Source organism: Python bivittatus, unplaced genomic scaffold, assembly GCF_059951505.1.
Source record: "Python bivittatus isolate LINGU-HERP-01145 unplaced genomic scaffold, Pbiv_v1 ctg000610_np1212, whole genome shotgun sequence".
NCBI lineage: Eukaryota > Metazoa > Chordata > Lepidosauria > Squamata > Pythonidae > Python > Python bivittatus.
The window spans coordinates 1937380-1958591 of record NW_028277088.1 but is presented as its reverse complement, the minus strand read 5'-3'; the positions used below and the strand labels follow the sequence as shown (position 1 = coordinate 1958591).

Below are 21212 nucleotides of genomic sequence, written 5' to 3'. Positions count from 1 at the left end.
ATTGGTTTTCGCTGCAACGATTGGGGAAGATCTCCCATAGCCTTGCTAGCGACCGGACTTGGGGGCTTACGTTTTTATTCCGTGGCATCTACCTTGTTGAGTAACTGGGAATTTGTTCCTACAAGACGACAGCCGTATCTCCTGACTGCCACGATCTGAGGAAAGCATTGTGAGGTCTAGATCTCAAAATTGGGAGGGTTCCTTGAGGCCTTTTAGTCTAATCTCTGCACCAGTGTTCCTTAACCTTGGCGGCTTGAAGACGTGTGGACTACAACTCCCAGAATTCCCCAGCCAGCATCGCTGGCTGGGGAATTCTGGGAGTTGAAGTCCACACGTCTTCAAGCTGCCAAGGTTAAGGAACACTGGTCTGCATAGTTGAGGAATCTGAATTGAAGCATCCTTGACTAACCTTTGCTAGAAGACTTTCAGAGGACATCTCTGGATCTTAGAATTTACTCTTGAATCGCAATGAACATCTGGAGTTCTTTCAGTTGACATCCACCTTCCTTTAACCCATTGCCAAATTATCCTTAATATTGCCGGAGACTCGGTGCCCTTTATCCATGAGCCACCGTGCTGGACCATGTGGAGCAAAGCTTGAGAAATGCAAGGAGAAGGTGGACAAGAGATTGGGCGTAACGCGTTGAAGGATGACCCCAGCCCTGGAGAATCTTCTTCATATTCTCAGGCCAGCGGTTCTCTCCGGGACAGAAGACACACATTTTGGAGCAGCCCCGTCCCTTGGTTGGCCTCCGGAGCAGAGAGATGAACCGTGTCATCTGCAGCAGCAGGGAGGTCAGCAGAAGTCCAGCAGATGGTCTCTTCGGTCCTTTGGCAGCGATCTTGGCTGGAGGAGCACATGTCCTGGTCTCTTTTGTCTCTGCTGAGCGTGGCTTCCTGACCCTGCTATAATAGGCCGGCTGCAGACAATTAAAAAGGGCCCAAGGGACCCGGCTGGAGGGTAGGACGGAGACAGCCTCGGCCCAGACGACCAGAACCCGGGGAATGCTCCGCGACCGAGGTCACGGGTTCAGTTCCAGCTTTGGAGGATGACCGAAAGCTATTGTGCTCCAACAGCTGTGCTGCCGGCCGAGCCCGGGTTGTTAGACCCCAGCCCCAAAATGGAAATAGCACGACACCTTGAAAGAATTCCAGCCCCGAGTCGTGCCTCTGAAATTCCCCTTGAAGTCCTCGCTGCTGAAGCCCTCGGGACACCCTCTCCAAAGGGCGCAGCTGAGGACGGTAGGGAGCCCGGGCACCCTGCTTCGGCGCGCAGGGAACGCCCTGCCGTAGGCGCAGCCTTGTCACGGCTTCCGCCCCGTCCATGCGTGGCCCTGAAGGTCCCCTCTGCGTCCATCGGGGCTGCGGCTGTTCACGCTTTGCCCACTTAAAAGCAAGACGTGGACGAGTTCCCCGATTCAGAGATACACAGCGGGAAAGCGTAGTTGTCCACGGCACGGCTAAAAAGATGCAACCGGTAGTTTTCAAATAGGAAACTATAATGGGCAACCATGATTTATTTTGTTTCATTGCTTTGGCTTTATTTCACTTCATTGTATTCTGTTTTATTTCTGTGTTGCACCTAACTGATTTTGGCTGATCTCAAAAAGCTAAGGCTTGCTAGTGCATGGAGGGGAGACCACAGGGAAATCCCAGAATTATAGGGCGGGCAGGGAAGACAAATCATGATCGCACAAGAAGGCAGTGGCAAGCCGCTCCTGTGTTGTCACCAGGAATACTCACAGGAAAATATCAGATATTTTTGCCCCGATAGCCTGCTAAGCAAGGTCTGATCTGGTTAGTCCTTGGAAGGGAGACCAGGAGGCAATCCAGGGCTGGAGGCTGAGAGGTCAAAAAATATGCTAAGATGGGAATGGGAAAGCGCTTCCATACAGTTGCCAAGAAAACTGGGTGGAAGTCTTTGTGAAATCTCCAGGACACAAGTTCAGTTCAAGAGAGTCTTATTCAAGCTTGCTTTGGCCCAGAAACTAAGCCGTTTGGGATCTAGTTAGTATTTGGATAGGAGACCATGAGGAGATCTCTGGGCTGTGCATTAGACTGGAATTTTTTTAAAGTTCTCAGAAGCCCACGAAAAACCACTTCCGTATTATTGCCAAGGAAAAAAGAAGAAGAAACACGTGGAGTTAGCAGGGGACAAGCTCAACCAAGGAAACTTGTTTTTAACTGCCATATAATAGCTTTCGGTAGAAATCTCTACGTTGACCAAGGAGGAAAACCTAAAGGGTGGGTTATAATAGATAGGGTTATGCAGCACCCCTGGACTTGGCTCCTTGATGCTGTTGGACTGCATCTCCCATCATCCATAACCAGCATCATCCTGAGGAGCTTGGGTGGACATGTGAGTTGGGATGGCAGTTGACCAAGTCGATCAAAGACGCATCCGATTCTTCTTGGGGATTTGATCGGCTGAGGAATCGAAACCTTGAGGCTGGAGCAGTTGGCTACTCACACCAACTGAATGTCGGAAGCTGCTAAGAAAGACCTAGGGTTGTGGTCAAAAAGGTCAAAAGGACGGCTGCGATGGTGCAGTTGAAACTCTGCCTGTTTTTAATGTGAATCACACCATCATGGCCACCATCTTGACTTTTTTGACCCAGGAAGGTATGAGTTGGGTTGGGCCAAGTGCTGACAGAGAGATTGGAAGCAAAGCTTTGAATTACAGATGGGGGGACTCAATTATCATCGTTTGCTTTCCAACTTCACAACTCTGTGATTCTATGATTTCATATCCCTCGACCTGCCCGCCGCTGAACCCGGTCCATGAAACCAAACGTATTGGCCCTTTTACCCACGGCAGAGAGAAGACACGCTGGTTCCTCTCAGTGACTTCTCGGATCCTTCCCTGATTTCGCCTCCACATGGCTGAGCTTCTCCAGAAGCAGCTGGAGAAGTGGATCAGCCTGGAAGCAGCGATCTCCAACGCTTGCTTTGATCACCAAGGCAGATCACGTCATGGAGGAAGATCACCTCCTTTGCCCAAACCTAAAGACCAGGGCCAAACAACCTGCCATGTAACAGACAGGAGATAAACAATCAGGGTGATCCCCGGCAAAGGAGGGCATTTGCTGGGGTGAATACAAGGGGGGGGGACCAGTACGTCAAGAGGTAGCCCTGCGCATACGATGTGCATTAAAAAGGTCCACAGCTTTGATCCTGTGATTGCAGCCGCCATCTTGACGTTTTTAACCCTCCCTGAGGACACCCCTGGATAGTTGGTTCGTGTGGTAGTTCTGAGATGGGCTCCTCTTTTGACCCAAGTATTTGTGATGGGGTAGATCTGTTTCAATGTGACCACTTCCCGTGGCTGCAGCTTTTTCAGTGTCCTCATCAACCAGTCCCTCAGTTGATCCCAGCCAATCAGGAATCACATTGTGAGCAGAACAATATTCTGACTAAACATGATCGACCGGTGTTGACTACCTCATGACGGGAAGGAAGCCAACCATGACTGAAAAATGAGTGTTAGCAGGGATTAGGTAAATGTTTTGGTCAGAAATTTACCAGAAAAGGGTTTCTACATCCTAATGAAACTGTTGGCAACATAATCTCTAAGAAATGGAAGCCTGTTTCTACAATGTCTTTCACACGGGAGTAGTTGGCCTACCATCCTTTGCAAAGTGTTACTCATTGAGATTGCAGTGGTTGGTTGGTTGGTTGGTTGGTTGGTTGACTATGTGCCATCAAATCTCCAGGATGATCTGTCCCCAACCTGGTCCTTCAGGTCTTCCAACATTGCCCCCATTGCCACCATAACTGAGTCCATCCACCTTCTGCTGATCATCCTCTTCTTCTCTTTCCTTCCACCTTTCCCAGCATTATGACCTTCTCCAGAGAGCTGGGTCTTCACATAATATGTTCTAAATACAATAATTTATGGGCAAAATGTGATAATTTATTGCAGCTGAGACCCTTTCGTTTCCAGTAATAAAATGAATAGTATTTCAGAAATACTAGAGAGAGTAGAACTACAACAGTCCCATTTGTGCTCCTAAAGTTCCAGCAGTTACAAGTTTCATCTGTCCAGCCATAGGCATTGTATCTTTCAATGCGGGGTTGATCCCTGAAGACACCTTAAAGTGTCATTCATCACCCTTATCACCAAATCTTTCTCTATAACATAAGGATGACTTGTTCCGCTTAAGTTTTTTTTCCCACGATTCTTCCAGTGGGACAAAGGGAGATGACTGAGAAAACAAAAAAGAGAATAAAGAAAATCAAACTCATTTTCATCTGAATGACTCTGATGTTTACATCTCCATGCCAACGAGACAATCAACTGTCTTTGAGGAGAACATCTCCAGATGTTTGGATATCAAGACAGAAGGAAACAGCAAAGAGGGCTCTCAAGACGTCCCTGAGAAAACTAGTCCATAAGGCTTGTAACCCCCATAAAAGGCCACGGAGAACCCCTTATCACATTCCAAAAAGAGAGGTGGGGGTACATGGGATGAAATTTAATCACACCTTTGTTGCTAAAAGCCTGGGAGGAGCAGATGTTTGCATTATGTGTGCCAACTTAAGTAGATTTCAGCCCTGCCTGAATGATTCCAGATTTGCTTTTTTCTAAATTTCTCAGGACATATTAATCAGAGTGTGATTTGGAGACGTGCCCAAATTTTCCCTTTGTTATATAGCTTCCCCCCACCCCACCCCACCCTGCCACCTCTCTCCACCCTGCTCGAACGAGGGCTGTTGTTAATTTTGATTTGTTTAATTCCCTTTGCTTTGTTTTTTGAATGACTGAAAGCGTAGTCACGATAACAAGCAGTAGAACTAAATATTACATCGTATATTGCAGTGATGTGATTCAGAGACCCAGTTCAAGATGATTTAATCCAACCTCCGAGACAAACAAGCCATGGGCAAATTGACTTATTCAACTGAATTAACCTGAATTCACCCTTCGGATCAACTTGTGGAATCGAATAAATGCCACGTTTCTGGCAAAGTTGGACTCGCAGAGTCAGGTTGAAAGGGTGAATCAAATTCAGTGGGGGACCCAAATCAAATCAGAACTGACCTGGATGCTCCTGGTATTTAGTTTCTCATTTATTTTTATACACTCCTTGCTTTTCCATGGTGTTCTGTGTGGCTACCAAGCTAAAGCAAACACAAACCATGCCATGTCACTGCCGTGAGATGGGCGACTATATAAATCATTTAAATGAATACATTTGTTAGAATAGAGCAGTGTTTCTCAACCTTGGCAGCTTGGAGATGCGTGGACTTCAACTCCCAGAATTCCCCAGCCAGCATGGCTGGCTGGGGAATTCTGGGAATTGAAGTCCACACTTCCTGGCTGGAGTATTCTGGGAGTTGAAGTCCACTCATCTTAAAGTTGCCAAGGTTGAGAAACTCTGGAATACAGGTTGAAGGAGACTGAATTGGACACATACCTCCTTAAACATCAGCCTGAACGGTGGATGGATTTTAATGTCCACCTCATCCAAGAATTTGGTGCTTCTCATTGTAGACATTGTAGGAGGAGGCCACGTTAGGATGGCAAAAAAGGAGTTTGGGAACACCTTTTCTGGATAACAATTCTTATTGAAAGCTTCTGCCTTTTCATGAAATGTGTTAGTTGGAAAAGGCGCTGCCAGACTCCTCCTAATCTTATTTTTTCTCATCCAAGAATGTCTCTCAAGAAGGTTTTGCAAATTCCACCATTCTGAAAATATTGCTGTTATCTTCCTGGATTTTTAAAATCCGCCATATATTGTGCAAAATTGTATTGTTTTATGCCCATTTGTTTGGCGCTCCTGCAATAAGCAAAAGATAGCCTGGAGGAGGAAGGACAGAACTTGCAGAAACAGGCAAGCAGACTTTCCCCAACCTGGTGTTCTCCAGATGTTTGAATTGTAACAATCCCTGGCGTAATTAAGATCAGTAGCCCAACACATCTGGTGAAACCAGGTTTGGGAAGAACTGGCTTGTAAACATGGAATGGGACTCGTTTGACACAAGGATAAAGGCGACTATAATAGTCCCTTAAAGGAGGGCTCTTGTATCACCTTAGAAAGAGACTTTTCTTCCAGTAACATGAAAAGATGTTTCCATATCAGGTTACTGATTTTGGAAATTAACAGTGGGAAGATGCGTCCCTTGGGTGATTGGCTTGATTGATTGACTGTGTGTCATCAAGTTGTTGTTGACTCTTAGTGACCACATGGATAGATTTTCTCCAGGAGGGTCTATCCTCGACCTAGTCCTTCAGGCCTTCCAACGGTGCTCCCATCACCACTGTAACTGAGTCCATCCACCTTGCTGCTAGTCATCCTCTTCTTCTTTTTCTTTCCACCTTTCCCAGCTCTGTGGACTTCTCAAGGGAGCTGGAGGGCTTTTTCACTGATAGATTAATTATGTTCCATCAAGTTGGTGTTGACTCTTAGTGACCACCTAGACCTTCTCCAGGCTGATCTATCCCCAACCTGGCCCTTCAGGTCTTCCAACAGTGCACCCATCGTCACTGTAACTGAGTCCATCCCCCTTGCTGCTGGTCGTCCTCTTCTTCTCTCTCCTTTCCCAGCATCAGAGCCTTCTCCAGAGAGCTGGGTCTTCACCTAATGTGACCGAAGTTGGATAATTTGAGCCTGGTCATATGAGCCTTGAATGAAAACTCTGGGTTGATTTGTTGATGATCCATCGGTTTGTTTTCATGGCTGTCCACAGTATTCTCAGGAGTCCTCTCTAACACCAACGTTCAAAAGTATCAATGACCTTCCTATCTTGCTTCTTCAAAGTCCATCCTTGGGTAGAGCTGGGGATAAAATTCCCCAAATATCCCAAAGTGGGATGGGAGATAAAATTGCCCCATGTCTGAGACCCGTGGGAGAAATCTGAGAGCAACAAGGGACTGTCTGGGACAAGGGTGTCCCGGGAGGGGGCGGGGGGTCAAGATGGCCACAACTGCACTTTTTTTACAAAAGGAGCAAGGCTTTCATTGTGTGGTGTAAAAAAGGAGCATGGTTTAAATGTGAGGTTGCAGCTGCCATCTTGACTTTTTTGACCCATAGTGGACACCCTGGTCTGGACGATGTAGGATGGAGCCCAGCTCCACCCCAACAAGCCAGATCTATTCTTTTTTAGCGATGAAATGAAGGGAACAGCATTCAGGAGAAATAGCCAAGTGTCTTGGTTTGAAAATGTTCTTCTTTCTCCTGAAGAACCTGGGAAAAAAGCAAGATGCAACCCTCGCTGCCCCCCACAAAAAAAGAAAAGGAAGGGGAGATAAAACTCTGCATAACATTTGCATATCTTAACAGAGGCGGATCAGTGGCATTTGGAAATAATGACCTTCATTTAGACAGAAATATAATCTGACTCATTTTACATTGAAGTCACGCCTGGCAGCAAACGGTGCTGCGGGATCTTAAGAAACCCGTGACCTTAGAAAGTCCCAGGTCTCTGCTGCTCTCCTTTCTTGATGATGGTGATGATGGTGAAGAAGACAAATTTAAACTGGGATGAGTAATTTGACATGGCTATCAATATACTTGCCTCTTCTTTGCTTCACTTCTTAATAGATTGCTAGCTGTGTTTCACTAAAGCAGTGTTTCTCAACCTTGACCACTTTAAGCCGTGTGGACTTCGACTCCCAGAACTCCCCAGCCAGCACAGCTGGCTGGGGAATTCTGGGAGTCGAAGTCCAAACGGCTTAAAGTGGCCAAGGTTGAGAAACACTGTACTAAAAGAAAATTCAAATGAATTGAAGCTGGGATGTTGCAAAATAACGGCCCTTTTTCCAGCATCCTTTCTACTTCCAGAAATGCTTCTGAGGTCCTCTAGGCTTCCTAAAAGTCCTTAAAAACTGAAAATCGTGGGGAAATGGCAAATCAGGCAGACTTTGTTGGTTAGTCAATCCCCCAACCTAAGATAAGAAACCTTTTGGGAAACTGGAGGGCAGTGGCATCCGAACCATTTTCTTTCTGGTACATGGATGTCTTTTGGCTGGCCAGGTCCACCGTGGCAGACATTTTGTGAGTGTGTCGGTGAGAATGCCTCAAAATTCCAAAGAGGTCCCCCCAAACCATTGCCAATCCTGAAGCATCTCGCAACCAAGGCAGTTGCCCTCCATCAAGGGTGCTACATTTCACCTTCTTCCCCCAGCTCTCTCTCTCATACAGACATGCACTCAGTTAGTGCCTTTTCATTTCCCTACATATAAACTTCCCTTTCATTTTATTAAAAAAAAAAACCCCGAACAAATTAAGGAATGCATGATTAAATGGGCAAAAGTATTGGACATAATATACATATGCAGCAATGGGAAAATATGTGGTCTAAAGGATTAAAATTTACTTTTATGTTATAATTTGAAAGGAAATTTTTATAAAATGTTGTATCAATGGTATATGACACCCCAAAGACTATCAAAGATGTATGGGACAATTTCCAACATTTGGAACCCTAACCCTAACCCTAACCCTAACCTTAACCCTAACCCTAACATTTGTTGGAAATGTAACCAACAAGAGGGGTCGTTTTACCATATGTGGTGGACATGTAAAATTGCAAAGAAATTTTGGATTCAAATACAAACCTTGATGCAGAGCATACTACAAACACAGATTCCATTTAAACCAGAATTATTCCTGTTGGGGATAATGGATTTTCAAATAGGAAAACATCTTATTAGAATTACTCAGTACACGATTACCGCAGCAAGACTTCTCTATGCACAATTTTGGAAAACCCAGACACTACCAACAATACAAGAATGGTTGTTAAAACTGATGGAAATGGCAGAAAATGATAAACTGACTTGCTTATTAAAAGAAAACTCAGATAACTATTACCTTAAAGAATGGAAACCATTGATGGACTATTTGCAAAATGCAGGTGGGGTGAAGCTTACATGGGGATTTGAAGATTAGATTATAAATGGAATGGGATATGTTTTGACAAAGAATTATTCCTACTTAATGCAGTAAAAACTAGCACTTATGACACTCTTATTATTCCTAAGACCAAAGATAGATTGGAAGTTATCTATTTTTCATATCTTTTTTCTTTTTCTTTTACTTTATCTCACTTTTTCTTTTCCTTTTCTTCATAATTTGTATTTTCAATTTTCTTTTTCATTTCTAACTTTTAACTTTGTAACTTTAAAATTTCAATAAAATATTATTTTTTTTAAAAAATCCCCTCTCACCCCTCTGGGTGGTCTGGGTCTTCCTCAGTCTCAGGTCCTCTATCAGAGGCCTGGGAGTTTGAGGGTTCTGCACAGGATCTGAGCTGTTCCTAGCACTGCACTCTTCTGGACAGAGAGCTCTGGTGGTGTACCTGGGATCTGTGGGAGCCCCTCTCCCAGCTTAGGAGCCACAGCCCCAAGTGCTCCTCCCACCACTGGGACCACGTTGGCCTTGACTTTCCACATCCTCTCTAGGTCCTCCTTCAGGCCCTGGTCCTTCTCCAGATCCTCATCCTCCTCCTTCCTGATGTTGCTGTCACTTGGCATTGCTACATCTATCACCACTGCTGTCTTCTGTTCCGTGTCTACTACCACGATGTCTGGTTGATTGGCCAGTACCTGCCTGTCCGTCTGGATCTGGAAGTCCCACAGGATCTTAGCCCTGTTATTCTCTACAATCTTCTGTGGAATCTCTCATCTGGGCTTGGGAGGGTCCAGCCCATACGCTGTACAGATGTTCCTGTACACGATGCCAGCTACTTGGATGTGCCACTCAGTGTATGCTGTTCCTACCTGCATCTTACACCCTGCTACTATGTGTTGGACCGTCTCTGAGGCCTCTCTGCACAGTCTGCCCCTTGGGTCCGGTCTAGTGTGGTAGACCCCTGCTCCTTTGGATCTGGTGCTTATATGTATAAGGCCTCAGAGACAGTCCAGCACATAGTGGCAGGGTGTAAGACGCAGGGAAGAGGGGTGAGAGGGGATTTTTTTATATATCCTTCCCTTTTCATTTCCCTATATAAAAACTTCCCTTTTCATTTTTTTCTCTCTCTCTCTCTTTCTCTCTCTCTCTCTATAAACAAACTTCCCTTCCCTGGTTGCAGGGTTTTTTTCCTGCAGAACAAAAATTAGTCTGGGCTGTATTAATTAAGAATGCAAATATTAAGGACTGAACAACAACCCCTGTACAAATGATGGAACCTCCCTGTACGAATTTTTTCACCGCATGCAAAAGAGTAGAGAGAAAGGAATATCCTTGACCTGCTAGCTTTCTATGCTAGGGTATTATTCTTCTTCTTTTGTTTTATTTTTGGCTGTTGTGTGTGGTTTAGTAGAGAAGAGCAGTGCGCCACAAGGGCCTCATTTGCAATTTGATGAAAGCCCCAGGAGGGCAGGAAGCTAGAGAGGGTGCAAAGCCCCCGAGAAATGATTGCAGGGTGAGAGACAGAGCATTCCCACCTCCCCCTGGTCCTCACGATTAAAAATGTGCAATTCCGACCCCAAGAATTTCTCCCAATATTCCTCCAGTTTGAAAGAAGGCAAATGCCCTTTCCCCAGTTTGCAGGAGAAGGTGAGGAAGACCCGGAGGAGAATTGTTGCGCGGGGCTTCGCTGTGAGAGTCGAAGAAGGAAGCCAGCAGGTCGGTTAAACCCTGTAGGTGGTCCTTCCTTTGCAAAAACTGCAACTGCGTGTAAGCGATTATGTCATTTCCAAATCATCTTTAAGAGCTATACAAAGACATGCAAAATAAGATTTTTTTTTTTCCAGGGATGGACGGACTGCAAAAGGGTGGGATGAATCAGACCCACAGGGGAAAGAATAACTGAATTTCCTACAATTTCAGCCAAAGCCGTTCCCCAGTTGGTCCCCCCCCCCCCCCCGTTTACAGTAAAGGGACGAAGCCCTCCCTTTAGGTGTTTCTTTCCCAGCAAACCTTCTGTTGCAATCCCTTAATCGTGGTTGACTTCACTTCCCCTCCGATTAAACCATAATTATTGGATGGGCATTGCGTAATGAGATGGCTGGTAGCATAGGATCGCTAATCTGGGTCATCCAGGAGGGAGAAGGAAGAGGGTGCCCATGGCGATCAATTTATTAATGCATTAATTTTGAATTATAAATTAATTCAATAATTAAAGAGGAAAGTGGCTGCAAGAATCCCTACCTCTACACCAGTGTTTCTCAAACTTGTCAACTTTAAGATATGTGGACTTCAACTCCCAGAATTCCCCAGCCAGCACAGCTGGCTGGGGAATTCTGGGAGTTGAAGTCCACATATCTTAAAGTTGACAAGCTTGAGAAACACTGCTCTAAACCATGAAGACCTATGCAGAACTGAATTGTTTTAGAAAAGGGAGTAGGAGGCTATTTGGCAACGCACCCGATAAGCAAATACACACATTTTTCTGCAAGATTTTAATTGCCTCTCTCTTCGTAACCATTGGAATCTTGGAGAGGAATCCAGTCTGTACTCTTCGACCTTTGGGGTTTGCGACGTTAAAAAAAGAAACGAAGAGATATTATTTTTGTAATGAGAGGGGGGGGGAAAAAAAAAGCAAGCCTCTGTGGTTTGCAGCAACTGATTTCCTGTAAGGTTACGGCTGGAAAGACGTTAAAATAAATAAATCTTTGTTAGCCAGCTGGACACACTGGGGTTACAGTAGTAAAACAGTAGCAGGATTTACCCAGGAACTGGAGGATAACTTGGCCTGAATGTCACGCAAGAAAAGCTTCCAGGGAAGGGGGTGGGATGAAAAGAAAGACCTAATGCAGGGTCTAAAAACAGTGTTTCTCCACCTTGGCAACTTTAAGATGGGTGGACTTCAACTCCCAGAATTCCCCAGCCAGCAAGAAGGAAACCAAAAGATCAGAACGCATCCTCTCTAGCACACCCAGATAAGCAGGGATTAACACCAGACAAACAGTCAAGCAGAAGACAACACCCTAGTCAAGGAAATACCAAGGAGAAAACCTCTCCCCCACCAACACAGGCAGGGCAAGGTACGGTATATAAACAGGGAGCAAACCCCACACTCACCAGCACTGATGATGTTCCCTAGTCGGGTCATGAAATGTCTGCAAGCAAACAACTTTTCGTTTGGGGAGGGGGCTGAACTCAACCATAATTCCATTTTCTCACCCACTTTCTTGAAGCAGTGACAAGGACAGAAGAAATGGGTCTCCTCCATGAGGGCAAATTCCTACTCTCTTTGGACAACTGGCCTTCCTTGTAGTGGTAGAGGGTCAGCAAAATTGCAAGGCCAGGCCCCGGACCCCAGGCTACCCCCTCCATTGCTCTGGGTGGCTGGGATGTAGGAGAGAGAAGAAAAGCTGGTATAGTTCATATTCACAGGCTCTGCCTTGCTGCCCCCATTTTCTCCCTCCTACCCGCCGGGTGCTTCCGTTATATAAAAAAACAGAGGCTCCAATCCTTACATTTGCAGCAACGATGCGGCGGGGAGAGCAGCAAGGTCGAGGAGCCAGAGGGGGTAAAAAAAAATCAGAAAGCTGAGAATGTCATTTTGAAAATGAACAAAAGCAGAGATTTGGAGATTATTTTTGCAAAACTATTCAGCTTGGCACAAGTCACCCTCAAGCCTCCCTCCGCTCCTGATGCATTCAGAATTGTGCTCTTTTGGGAGGGGAGGCACGACCTGCCCATCTTTTTTTCATTCAGCAGCCTCATCTCGGTCCAGTGGCGGGGATGATGTTCAGGAGACAGGGCTGTGTGGGGTTGTGGTCAGAGACGCAGAGTGAGAGAGGGTGCTTGTGCCTCCCCAACCCCCCAGGGCCCAAGGGGCAATGTTTGTTTGGGGATTTCGCTGGGACGCTGGCGATGGCAGGGTGGTGCCACACGGAAGGCGGAATGTCGGGTAGCTGGTGGGACATCGCAAAGGATGGGGCACCTCGCATTTCTAACCTCATGGTCTTTTTGTGAGGGCAGAGAAGAGGAATGCTTTCAGAAACACTCTTCCCGTAGATTATATTTATCCATCCAAATACGAAAAAGGCCCCAGCGCCATCGTTTGGAGCTCCCCAAGGGGGTTTGGCTAATGGCATGGATGAAGGGCATAAAGATCTCCATCCTTTGGGGGCACACAGGTGCGTGGTTTCTCTTGGTTGCATCCTGTTGGGAACACAAACAGGGAGGTGGCGCGAAAGCCGGGTAAGGTGCTGAATGCAAGCATACTGTTCTGTGTGAGTAGACCGCGTTCTTCAGGGGATGATAGGAGAAGGAGATCCTTCTGCAGCCAGGTTTCTAAGCATTGGCCTTGGCGAGACGCAGATAGATTCAGGGTGATGCTTAATAGCCTGGGGAAGGGTTGCTGCCCCCGTAACAAGGAGCAAGAAATCAGGCGCTTCCACGTTGTTGCCAAGAAGATGCCATGGACCCCTGCCCATGGGATCGCCAGGAGCTGAGCACCCCTCTTAGGAGACCTTGCCTTTCCCTCCCTTCTGCTCTCAAGGGTTGACTGGCAAGTCGTATGTAGAATCGTGCCGGGTGTCATTTCAAGTCAAACGTTTTCACCCAGTCCTTGGGCACCCCGAAATTGGGTAAAAGAATTCTTGACAGCCACCCCAAGGCAGAGATCAGGGTTTTCTTTTTCAACACGCATCATGACCGATGATTCTCTTCTCCATGTTGTGGAGCTTGAGCCAGTGAAGATAAAAGCTGCGTCGTCTTCTCCCTTATTATCATAATTTACGGATTCATTAGCAGCTGTCAAATGTGAGCCGGTTGTTTCTCTGCCCTTTATCTGATTAATGCAATCAGTTGCAAGGAAATATGGTGCCATATGACCTAACGTTTAAGAGAAGGGCCTTTAGGAGACACTGAAGGAGGCACAATTAGCTTGCAGGTTCATGAAACAGCTTTTTGGTGAGCAGAAGACAAAATCCATCAACTCCTGAGTCTTTTTCCTGCTGAATCTCTACTGAAGTGATTCAGTGAAACCAAAGCAGCCCTATTCACGTGCTGTTGGTTAATCCACAAAAATTTTAGTTGATCCATCGGTGGGAATTCCAATAAAGATAGCTTTCTAAGGTTTACTTTGGCCTTTCAGTAGGCAAAGTAGCAGGAGCATCGGTGTGGAGGGGTCAAAAATGTCAAGATGATCATGTGGTCACAACTGCCATCTTGACTTTTTTGACCCTCTCCCCCTAGACACCCTACAAAGCAGCTAAAATGTTGGTTGATCAGCCTATCAATCATACAAATAAAGCTTCCAGTCCTTTTTTAGAAAGTTATTTGCATCGCGCATTTTGGCATGGACGGAAAAATAATCTGTTTTAACTGTGTTAGAATCGCATATGCAAGAGGGGTGGCTATACCAGTTGAACAAACAAATAAGAATATGCCCATTTCCTCATAAGAGGACCAGAAAAAAAAACTTGATTATTTCTTTAAAAGCATGGAAGAACTCAAAACGGATGGATTGTCAATTTGGGACAATCTCTCTGGGGTTGTCTTCTCCAAAGAGATGCCCATCCTGGACATTTTAGCCAAGAGGGGATGTTTTAGTTTCCCTCCCTCAAAAAGTGGGGAGGGAGGGGGGTCAGAGGCAAGCCTTCCATTACTTTGGAATAGCTTATGACGAAATGTGGTCAGGATGTGATGTAAAACGATCCATCTGCCTATGGATCTGAGAGAAGATGTGGGGTGATGGCGAAGGTGTTGGACTAGAAGCAGGAAGACCCTGGTTCTAGTCCCCCCCCCCCCCACAGCCATTGAAGCTCCTTGGGGGCTCTGGTCCAGTCCCCACCCCAGCCCCAAAGCCAGGATAGTCCAGTAGGGAAGATGCTGGACGAGGAGCAGGGAGACCCAAGGAGATGACCATTGAAGGTCCATAACCTTCAGTGAAGACACCTTCCTGTAGTGGATTAATTCAGGCTGATCATACATATGGAGCCCTTGTGATTTTTGGTATTGTTGCATTGGTTTTCACCCTTCTTTTGTCATTGTTTTTACAGCTTTTCCCAAGACACACACATACACGCACTATTTTTACTAAAAATGATGGTGACAACAGTTTTATTTCACTCGATATTTCAGGGTTCCGTGGTATTGTTTGGGCTGCCCGATTTTTACCTCTTGGTCTTATTTTAGCTTGTGTTAATCCAGATGGTTGGGAATGGATTCAAGAGTGGTATAGATTATGGGCTGTTTGATTTACACACTTCATTGATTAGAACTGCCCAGAGTCTGTTAATTAAGGGTGGGATATAAATACTCGGTCAATAAAAATAAATAAATTCCCAGCTGCAGGCTTCAGTTGGTTTTCAGATATTAAGCAAAGGGCTGGGTCCTGAGCAATGGGGCACGAGAGCTAAAGTTTAAACTGGGAAGGAGAAGAAACAAGGGGGCAGGAATCACTTTACACTTACACAAAGCTCAGAACTGCAACCATGTTGATTTTTTTATCCATTTGTGAAATATGATGTCTCATGGATTGCAACCCAACTCACAGGCATATTGCCTCTCTTTAAGTCAGTGTTTCTCAACCTTGGCAACTTTAAGATGGGCGGACTTCAACTCCCAGAATTCCCCAGCCAGCATGTGTGGACCTCAACTCCCAGAATTCCCTGGGGAATTCTGGGAGTTGAAGTCCGCCCATCTTAAAATTGCCAAGGTTGAGAAAACCTGGATTAAGTGATCCAAAAAGAAAACTGTTGGAGAGAAAGTTCTGCCATGCAGGTATCGTGGCACCGGCCTTCTTGAGGAATCCTGCCTCTTCACAAAATAGAGAAAAACTGCATGTTCGACTGGCATTAAATGGGTAACTCTCACCGCCTTTTCCTAAAACAGACTGTAATTTTGTCCACTTATCGAAGAAAAACTCATTGCACTCAGTGGCGTGACTTCATAGCATGAAATGGACAGCTTGTTCATGCAATGGCTAATTTCACTGACACTTTAGGAAGTATCATTTTATTCTAATTGCTCGTCTACTTTTGCTGTTTTATTTTACCAATTTATTTATGGCTGTGACTGTAGTTTTATTATCTGTCTCTGAAGCCATCTGGGTGGTTTTTATATTGAAGTGTAGTTGAAAAATAGAGAGTGAGTGGAGGGAGGGAGGGAGGGAGGGAGGGATAATGATAAAGGATATATAGATAAATGATAGATGAGTGAATGGATAAATTAATGGATAGAAGAGGGATGGATGGATGGATGGATGGTTGGATGGATGGATGGATGGATGGATGGATGGATGGATGGATAATAAAGGATATATAGATGAATGATAGATGAGTGGATGGATAAATTAATGGATAGAAGAGGGATGGATGGATGGATGGATGGATGGATGGATGGATGGATGGATGGAGAAAGAGAGAAAGAGAGAGAGAGATGGATGGATGGATGGATGGATGGATGGATGGATGGATGGAGAAAGGGAGAAAGAGAGATAAAGGATGGATGGATGGATGGATGGATGGATGGATGGATGGATGGATGGATGGATGGATAGATGATAAAGGATATATAGATGAATGATAGATGAGTGGATGGATAAATTAATGGATAGAAGAGGGATGGATGGATGGATGGATGGATGGATGGATGGAGAAAGAGAGGATGGATGGATGGATGGATGGATGGATGGATGGATGGATGGATGGAGAAAGGGAGAAAGGGAGAAAGGGAGAAAGGGAGATAAAGATGGATGGATGGATGGATGGATGGATGGATGGATGGAGAAACGGAGAAAGAGAGATAAAGATGGATGGATGGATAGATAGATAATGATAAAGGATATATTGATAAATGATAGGAGTGGATGGATGGATGGATGATAAAGGATATACAGATAAATGATAGATGAGTGGATGGATGGATGGATGGATGGATGGATGGATGGATGGATGGATGGATAGATGATAAAGGATATATAGATGAATGATAGATGAGTGGATGGATAAATTAATGGATAGAAGAGGGATGGATGGATGGATGGATGGATGGATGGATGGATGGATGGAGAAAGGGAGAAAGGGAGATAAAGATGGATGGATGGATGGATGGATGGATGGATGGATGGATGGATGGAGAAAGGGAGAAAGGTAGATAAAGATGGATGGATGGATGGATGGATGGATGGATGGATGGAGAAACGGAGAAAGAGAGATAAAGATGGATGGATGGATAGATAGATAATGATAAAGGATATATTGATAAATGATAGGAGTGGATGGATGGATGGATGATAAAGGATATACAGATAAATGATAGATGAGTGGATGGATGGATGGATGGATGGATGGATGGATGGATGGATGGATAGATGATAAAGGATATATAGATGAATGATAGATGAGTGGATGGATAAATTAATGGATAGAAGAGGGATGGATGGATGGATGGATGGATGGATGGATGGATGGATGGAGAAAGAGAGGATGGATGGATGGATGGATGGATGGATGGATGGATGGAGAAAGGGAGAAAGGGAGATAAAGATGGATGGATGGATGGATGGATGGATGGATGGATGGATGGATGGAGAAAGGGAGAAAGGGAGATAAAGATGGATGGATGGATGGATGGATGGATGGATGGATGGATGGATGGAGAAACGGAGAAAGAGAGATAAAGATGGATGGATGGATAGATTTTTTGTTTTGTTGTTGTTTAGTCGTTAAGTCGTGTCCGACTCTTCGTGACCCCATGAACCATGGATGGATAGATAGATAATGATAAAGGATATATTGATAAATGATAGGAGTGGATGGATGGATATACAGATAAATGATAGATGAGTGGATGGATGGATGGATGGATGGATGGATGGATGGATGGATGGATGGATAAAGATATGGATGGAGAGGGAGAGGGAGAAAGAGAGAGATTTAGGGAAATAGGATGCTAAGACGTGAGTTAGGTAGACAGACAGAATCACCATTAAACAGGTATGCCTGTTACGGTTTTGCATGCAATGTTAAGAATTGAGCATTCTGCATGAACTCAATTAACTAGAAGCTTAAATTACTTCACTAGATATAGAGTGTCCCCCTCACCTTCTGCAAAGTGAGATTACAAATATCTAATAAATCATCACTGTAGAGAAAAACATTATCTCCAAGCACTTCTTCTGCCTCTTAAAATTGCCCTGGGTTACACATCAAATACTTTCCACATAAGAGTTATGGAAAATGCTTTGGCAAAATGTTGCAAGAAAATGAATAGGGATTTTAACTGAACCAATTCCGTATTATAGCAGGTCACCAGGAGTCAACGTCAAGCAGAGGGAAACTTTTAAAACTGTTTTTATGGAGCCCCTCGTGTTTCTAATTCTGATCCCACTTAAGGGTCTCTGGGCAGGAAAGCAGGACTTAACTGATTGAAATAAATAAATATTAGCATACCCCCCCTCCCCACCCCCAAAAAAGACTCTCAACCAATTTATAAAGTACTTATAAAGTAATAGAAACGAGCTCTGCAATCTGGATTTCATGCGCTGTTTTTCCCACAGGAGGATCGAGATGACGTGTTAACTAAGGAGGAACAGATCATGATTCTGTTAAAAGCCAAAGCAAAGTGTGAGATGCATGTAAACGCTAAAAGGCCCCACGTGCCAGGTGAGTGTGTATCTTCCAAGCCAACCTGCTGTTGGGTGCAATTTCAGACACATTGATTTTCTGCAGCATTTCTCCCACTGAACACTAGAAGGTGGTAGGAACTGAGAGAGCAAGCCAGGGACTCCCTCTTGCTCCCACTGGATCAGTGTTTCTCAACCTTGGCGGCTTGAAGATGTGTGGACTTCAACTCCCAGAATTCCCCAGCCAGCTCTGCTGGCTGGGGAATTCTGGGAGTTGAAGTCCACACATCTTCAAGCCGCCAAGGTTGAGAAACACTGCACTGGATGTTCCTCTGTCTCCTGATCGGAGGACGGATGCTATCATAAATGCAACCTGTCTTTTTGCTTTTTTGATATACTCTTTTAAAAAAAATGCCCAACTTTTTTTTATAAGTAAAATACAAATCTAATGAAGAAAAAAGGGAAGAGAACAGAAAGAAAGAGAAAAGAAAAGAAAGGGCCAAAAGAAAAAAGAAAAAAGAGAGAGAAATAACTAAAGAAACTAAAGTAGATGACTTCCAACCGTCTTTGCAACAAATCTTAACAAATCCATCATCTCCCCTCCCTCTTAACTATTCCGGCTTTCTTTATATACTCTTAATGGGTTTTTTGCACAATTGCTCTCAGCGATGGCGGTGGAGAGGGCAGGTTCAAAATCTGCAAGGCGGCAGACCAATCGTACACATCTACAGGGGGGAAGCTCGGACCACAATTCAACGCCTGCCATCTTGAAGATTTTGACCCTGTCCTGTGGATGCCCCCATCTGTTCTCCTAAATATAGACTCTTAAGGCAGTGTTTCTCAACCTTGGCAACATAAAGACATGTAGACTTCAAGTCCTGGAATTCCCCAGCCCCATGGGTGGACTTCAACTCCCAGAATTCCCTAGTTGGCATGCTGGCTGGGGAATTCTGGGAGTTGAAGTCCACCCATCTTCAAGTGGCCAAGGTTGAGAAACACTGCTCTAAGGAATGAACTGGAGGATTTCTCTCAATTTTGCTGACATCCAAGTTAATGTTGGCTTAATTATGCTTGACCTGTTGCTGAAACCTTCAGAGAATAAGTTGGGTCCTGGGTCTCCTCCTTTTCCACGTTTTTATGAGCCCCTGGAGCAGTGAGATAACACAACAGCCCAAAATGGGGTGGCACGGCTAATCCCTAGAAGACACAATCACAATTCATAGCGATCCTAAATTTAGCAAAAGGCGCAGGATAAAACTCAGCAAAAGCAAACGCAGAGTTCTTCGTTTAGGACAACGAAGTCATGCACCGGTACGCGAGGGGGAAATCCATGGCTTGGCCATCTGACTTGTGGAAAGGACTGAGGTCGCTGATCACAAGCCGAGTTCGAGTCAGCAGAGGTGGGGGGGCGGGGGGCTGCTGAGCTGCCCTGGAAGGCGTGGGGCTGAACCTTGATCGACAGGTACGAGAAGTGGCGATTAGCGAAACCTGGGAAGGGCCGTGCAGCTTCTTTGCCAGGCAGGGAGTGAGCGCACTAGACTTGTGTTCTTCGGCAGATCACCGTGAAACAGACGACGGAGGAAACGAAAGTGTATTGCATGCGGGGATGATGGAGCGGAAGCGTAGAGTAAGGCGAATAGGCTCACGTCCTTCTCCATCTGGCCAGTCCTCTCCCAGGCGCTCTTTATGCACACGTCCCCCAGAGCATTGGCGTTCGTGGTTCCTAATGTTCCCTTTGCGCTGGGGAACCGGCCCAGACGCAGCCTTCATCCGTGCACATCAAACGTGCCACGCAGCCCCTTTGTAAGGAAACCACACCCTTATTTTACCCAGTCTCCAGTGCCCTCATCAGCACCGTCAGCCGGACCATTTTTCAATATTTTCACACAGCATTTATGACTTCCCTTGCATCATTTTTTTTTCCTTGGACTCTAACACGGACAGCAGTGCTTTTCAACCTTGAAGATGGGTGGACTTCACCACCCAGAATTCCCCAGCCAGCATGCATTTGTAGCATGTTTCAATATCACTCTTTGACATACTGTTCTCATTCTGGTGCAAATCTCAGAAAAGCTCCTTCCAGCCTTCCTTCACTTCAGATCATGTTATTTTTAATTCCATGGACTCTGCTGAAAAGTCCTTGTTTAACCCTCATCCCCCATTTTATTTCCATCAAAATCTCTCTGTATTCTCTTTGCTTCCTTTAATTCTAACCGTTTTCCTGTTTCCTGGCTAAATTCTTTGCAACTCCCTTTCTCTTTATGTGCATATCTGTCTCTTACCCTGAGCACTTTTGCATGCAATTTTTCCTCATCCACAGCCACTTTCAGTTCATCATTTCACTTCCTCTTTCCACGAAGGCCCTTTTTCAGATTTCAAGCCCCTTCCTCATCCTTCAGTGGCGCTCTGTCATAGAATGCATCTATTTCTTTATTAGGTCAGTTTATATGGCCATCCATGTCCATTTATATGGCCACCCTCCTTGAAGGTATCTGCCCGTCCTACTAGGCTAGATAGGGTGGGCGTGCTCCCGGTCCCCTCCCTTAAATGTTGCCATCTGATGGGACCTCGGAGATGTGCCTTCTCAATGGCCACCCCAGTCCTTTGGAATAGCTTCCCACTGGAGATCCGAGGGACCCCTTCCCTTTTAGCCTTCCAGGGGGGTGTGAAGACCTGGCTCTGCCCCCAAGCATTGGGCTAGGATGGGGGTTGAGCTGCGAGGATGTCTGGTCTGGCACCTG

The 21212-nt window shown here is 45.3% G+C and overlaps 2 protein-coding genes across 3 annotated transcripts in view; one reads left to right on the top strand and one right to left on the bottom strand.

Annotated features, from left to right (window-relative positions):
* The window catches only part of PTH1R (parathyroid hormone 1 receptor), a 109273-nt gene that overhangs the window by 39593 nt on the left and 48468 nt on the right, over positions 1–21212 (top strand). The window contains exon 2 of one of the 2 annotated variants that reach the window (XM_088150731.1): positions 18406–18511. The exons of the other annotated variant lie outside the window; for it this stretch is intronic. Coding sequence (XP_088006857.1) covers positions 18406–18511 — 106 coding nt within the window. The remainder of the gene's footprint in view (positions 1–18405; positions 18512–21212) is intronic. 2 annotated transcript variants of the gene reach the window in all.
* LOC148214548 (uncharacterized) lies at positions 16021–17540 on the bottom strand (the record flags this gene model as incomplete). Its single annotated transcript, XM_088150733.1, is given in 1 exon segment — positions 16021–17540. A coding segment is annotated over 1 exon segment (1467 nt), but the record flags the coding sequence as incomplete, so codon positions are not given.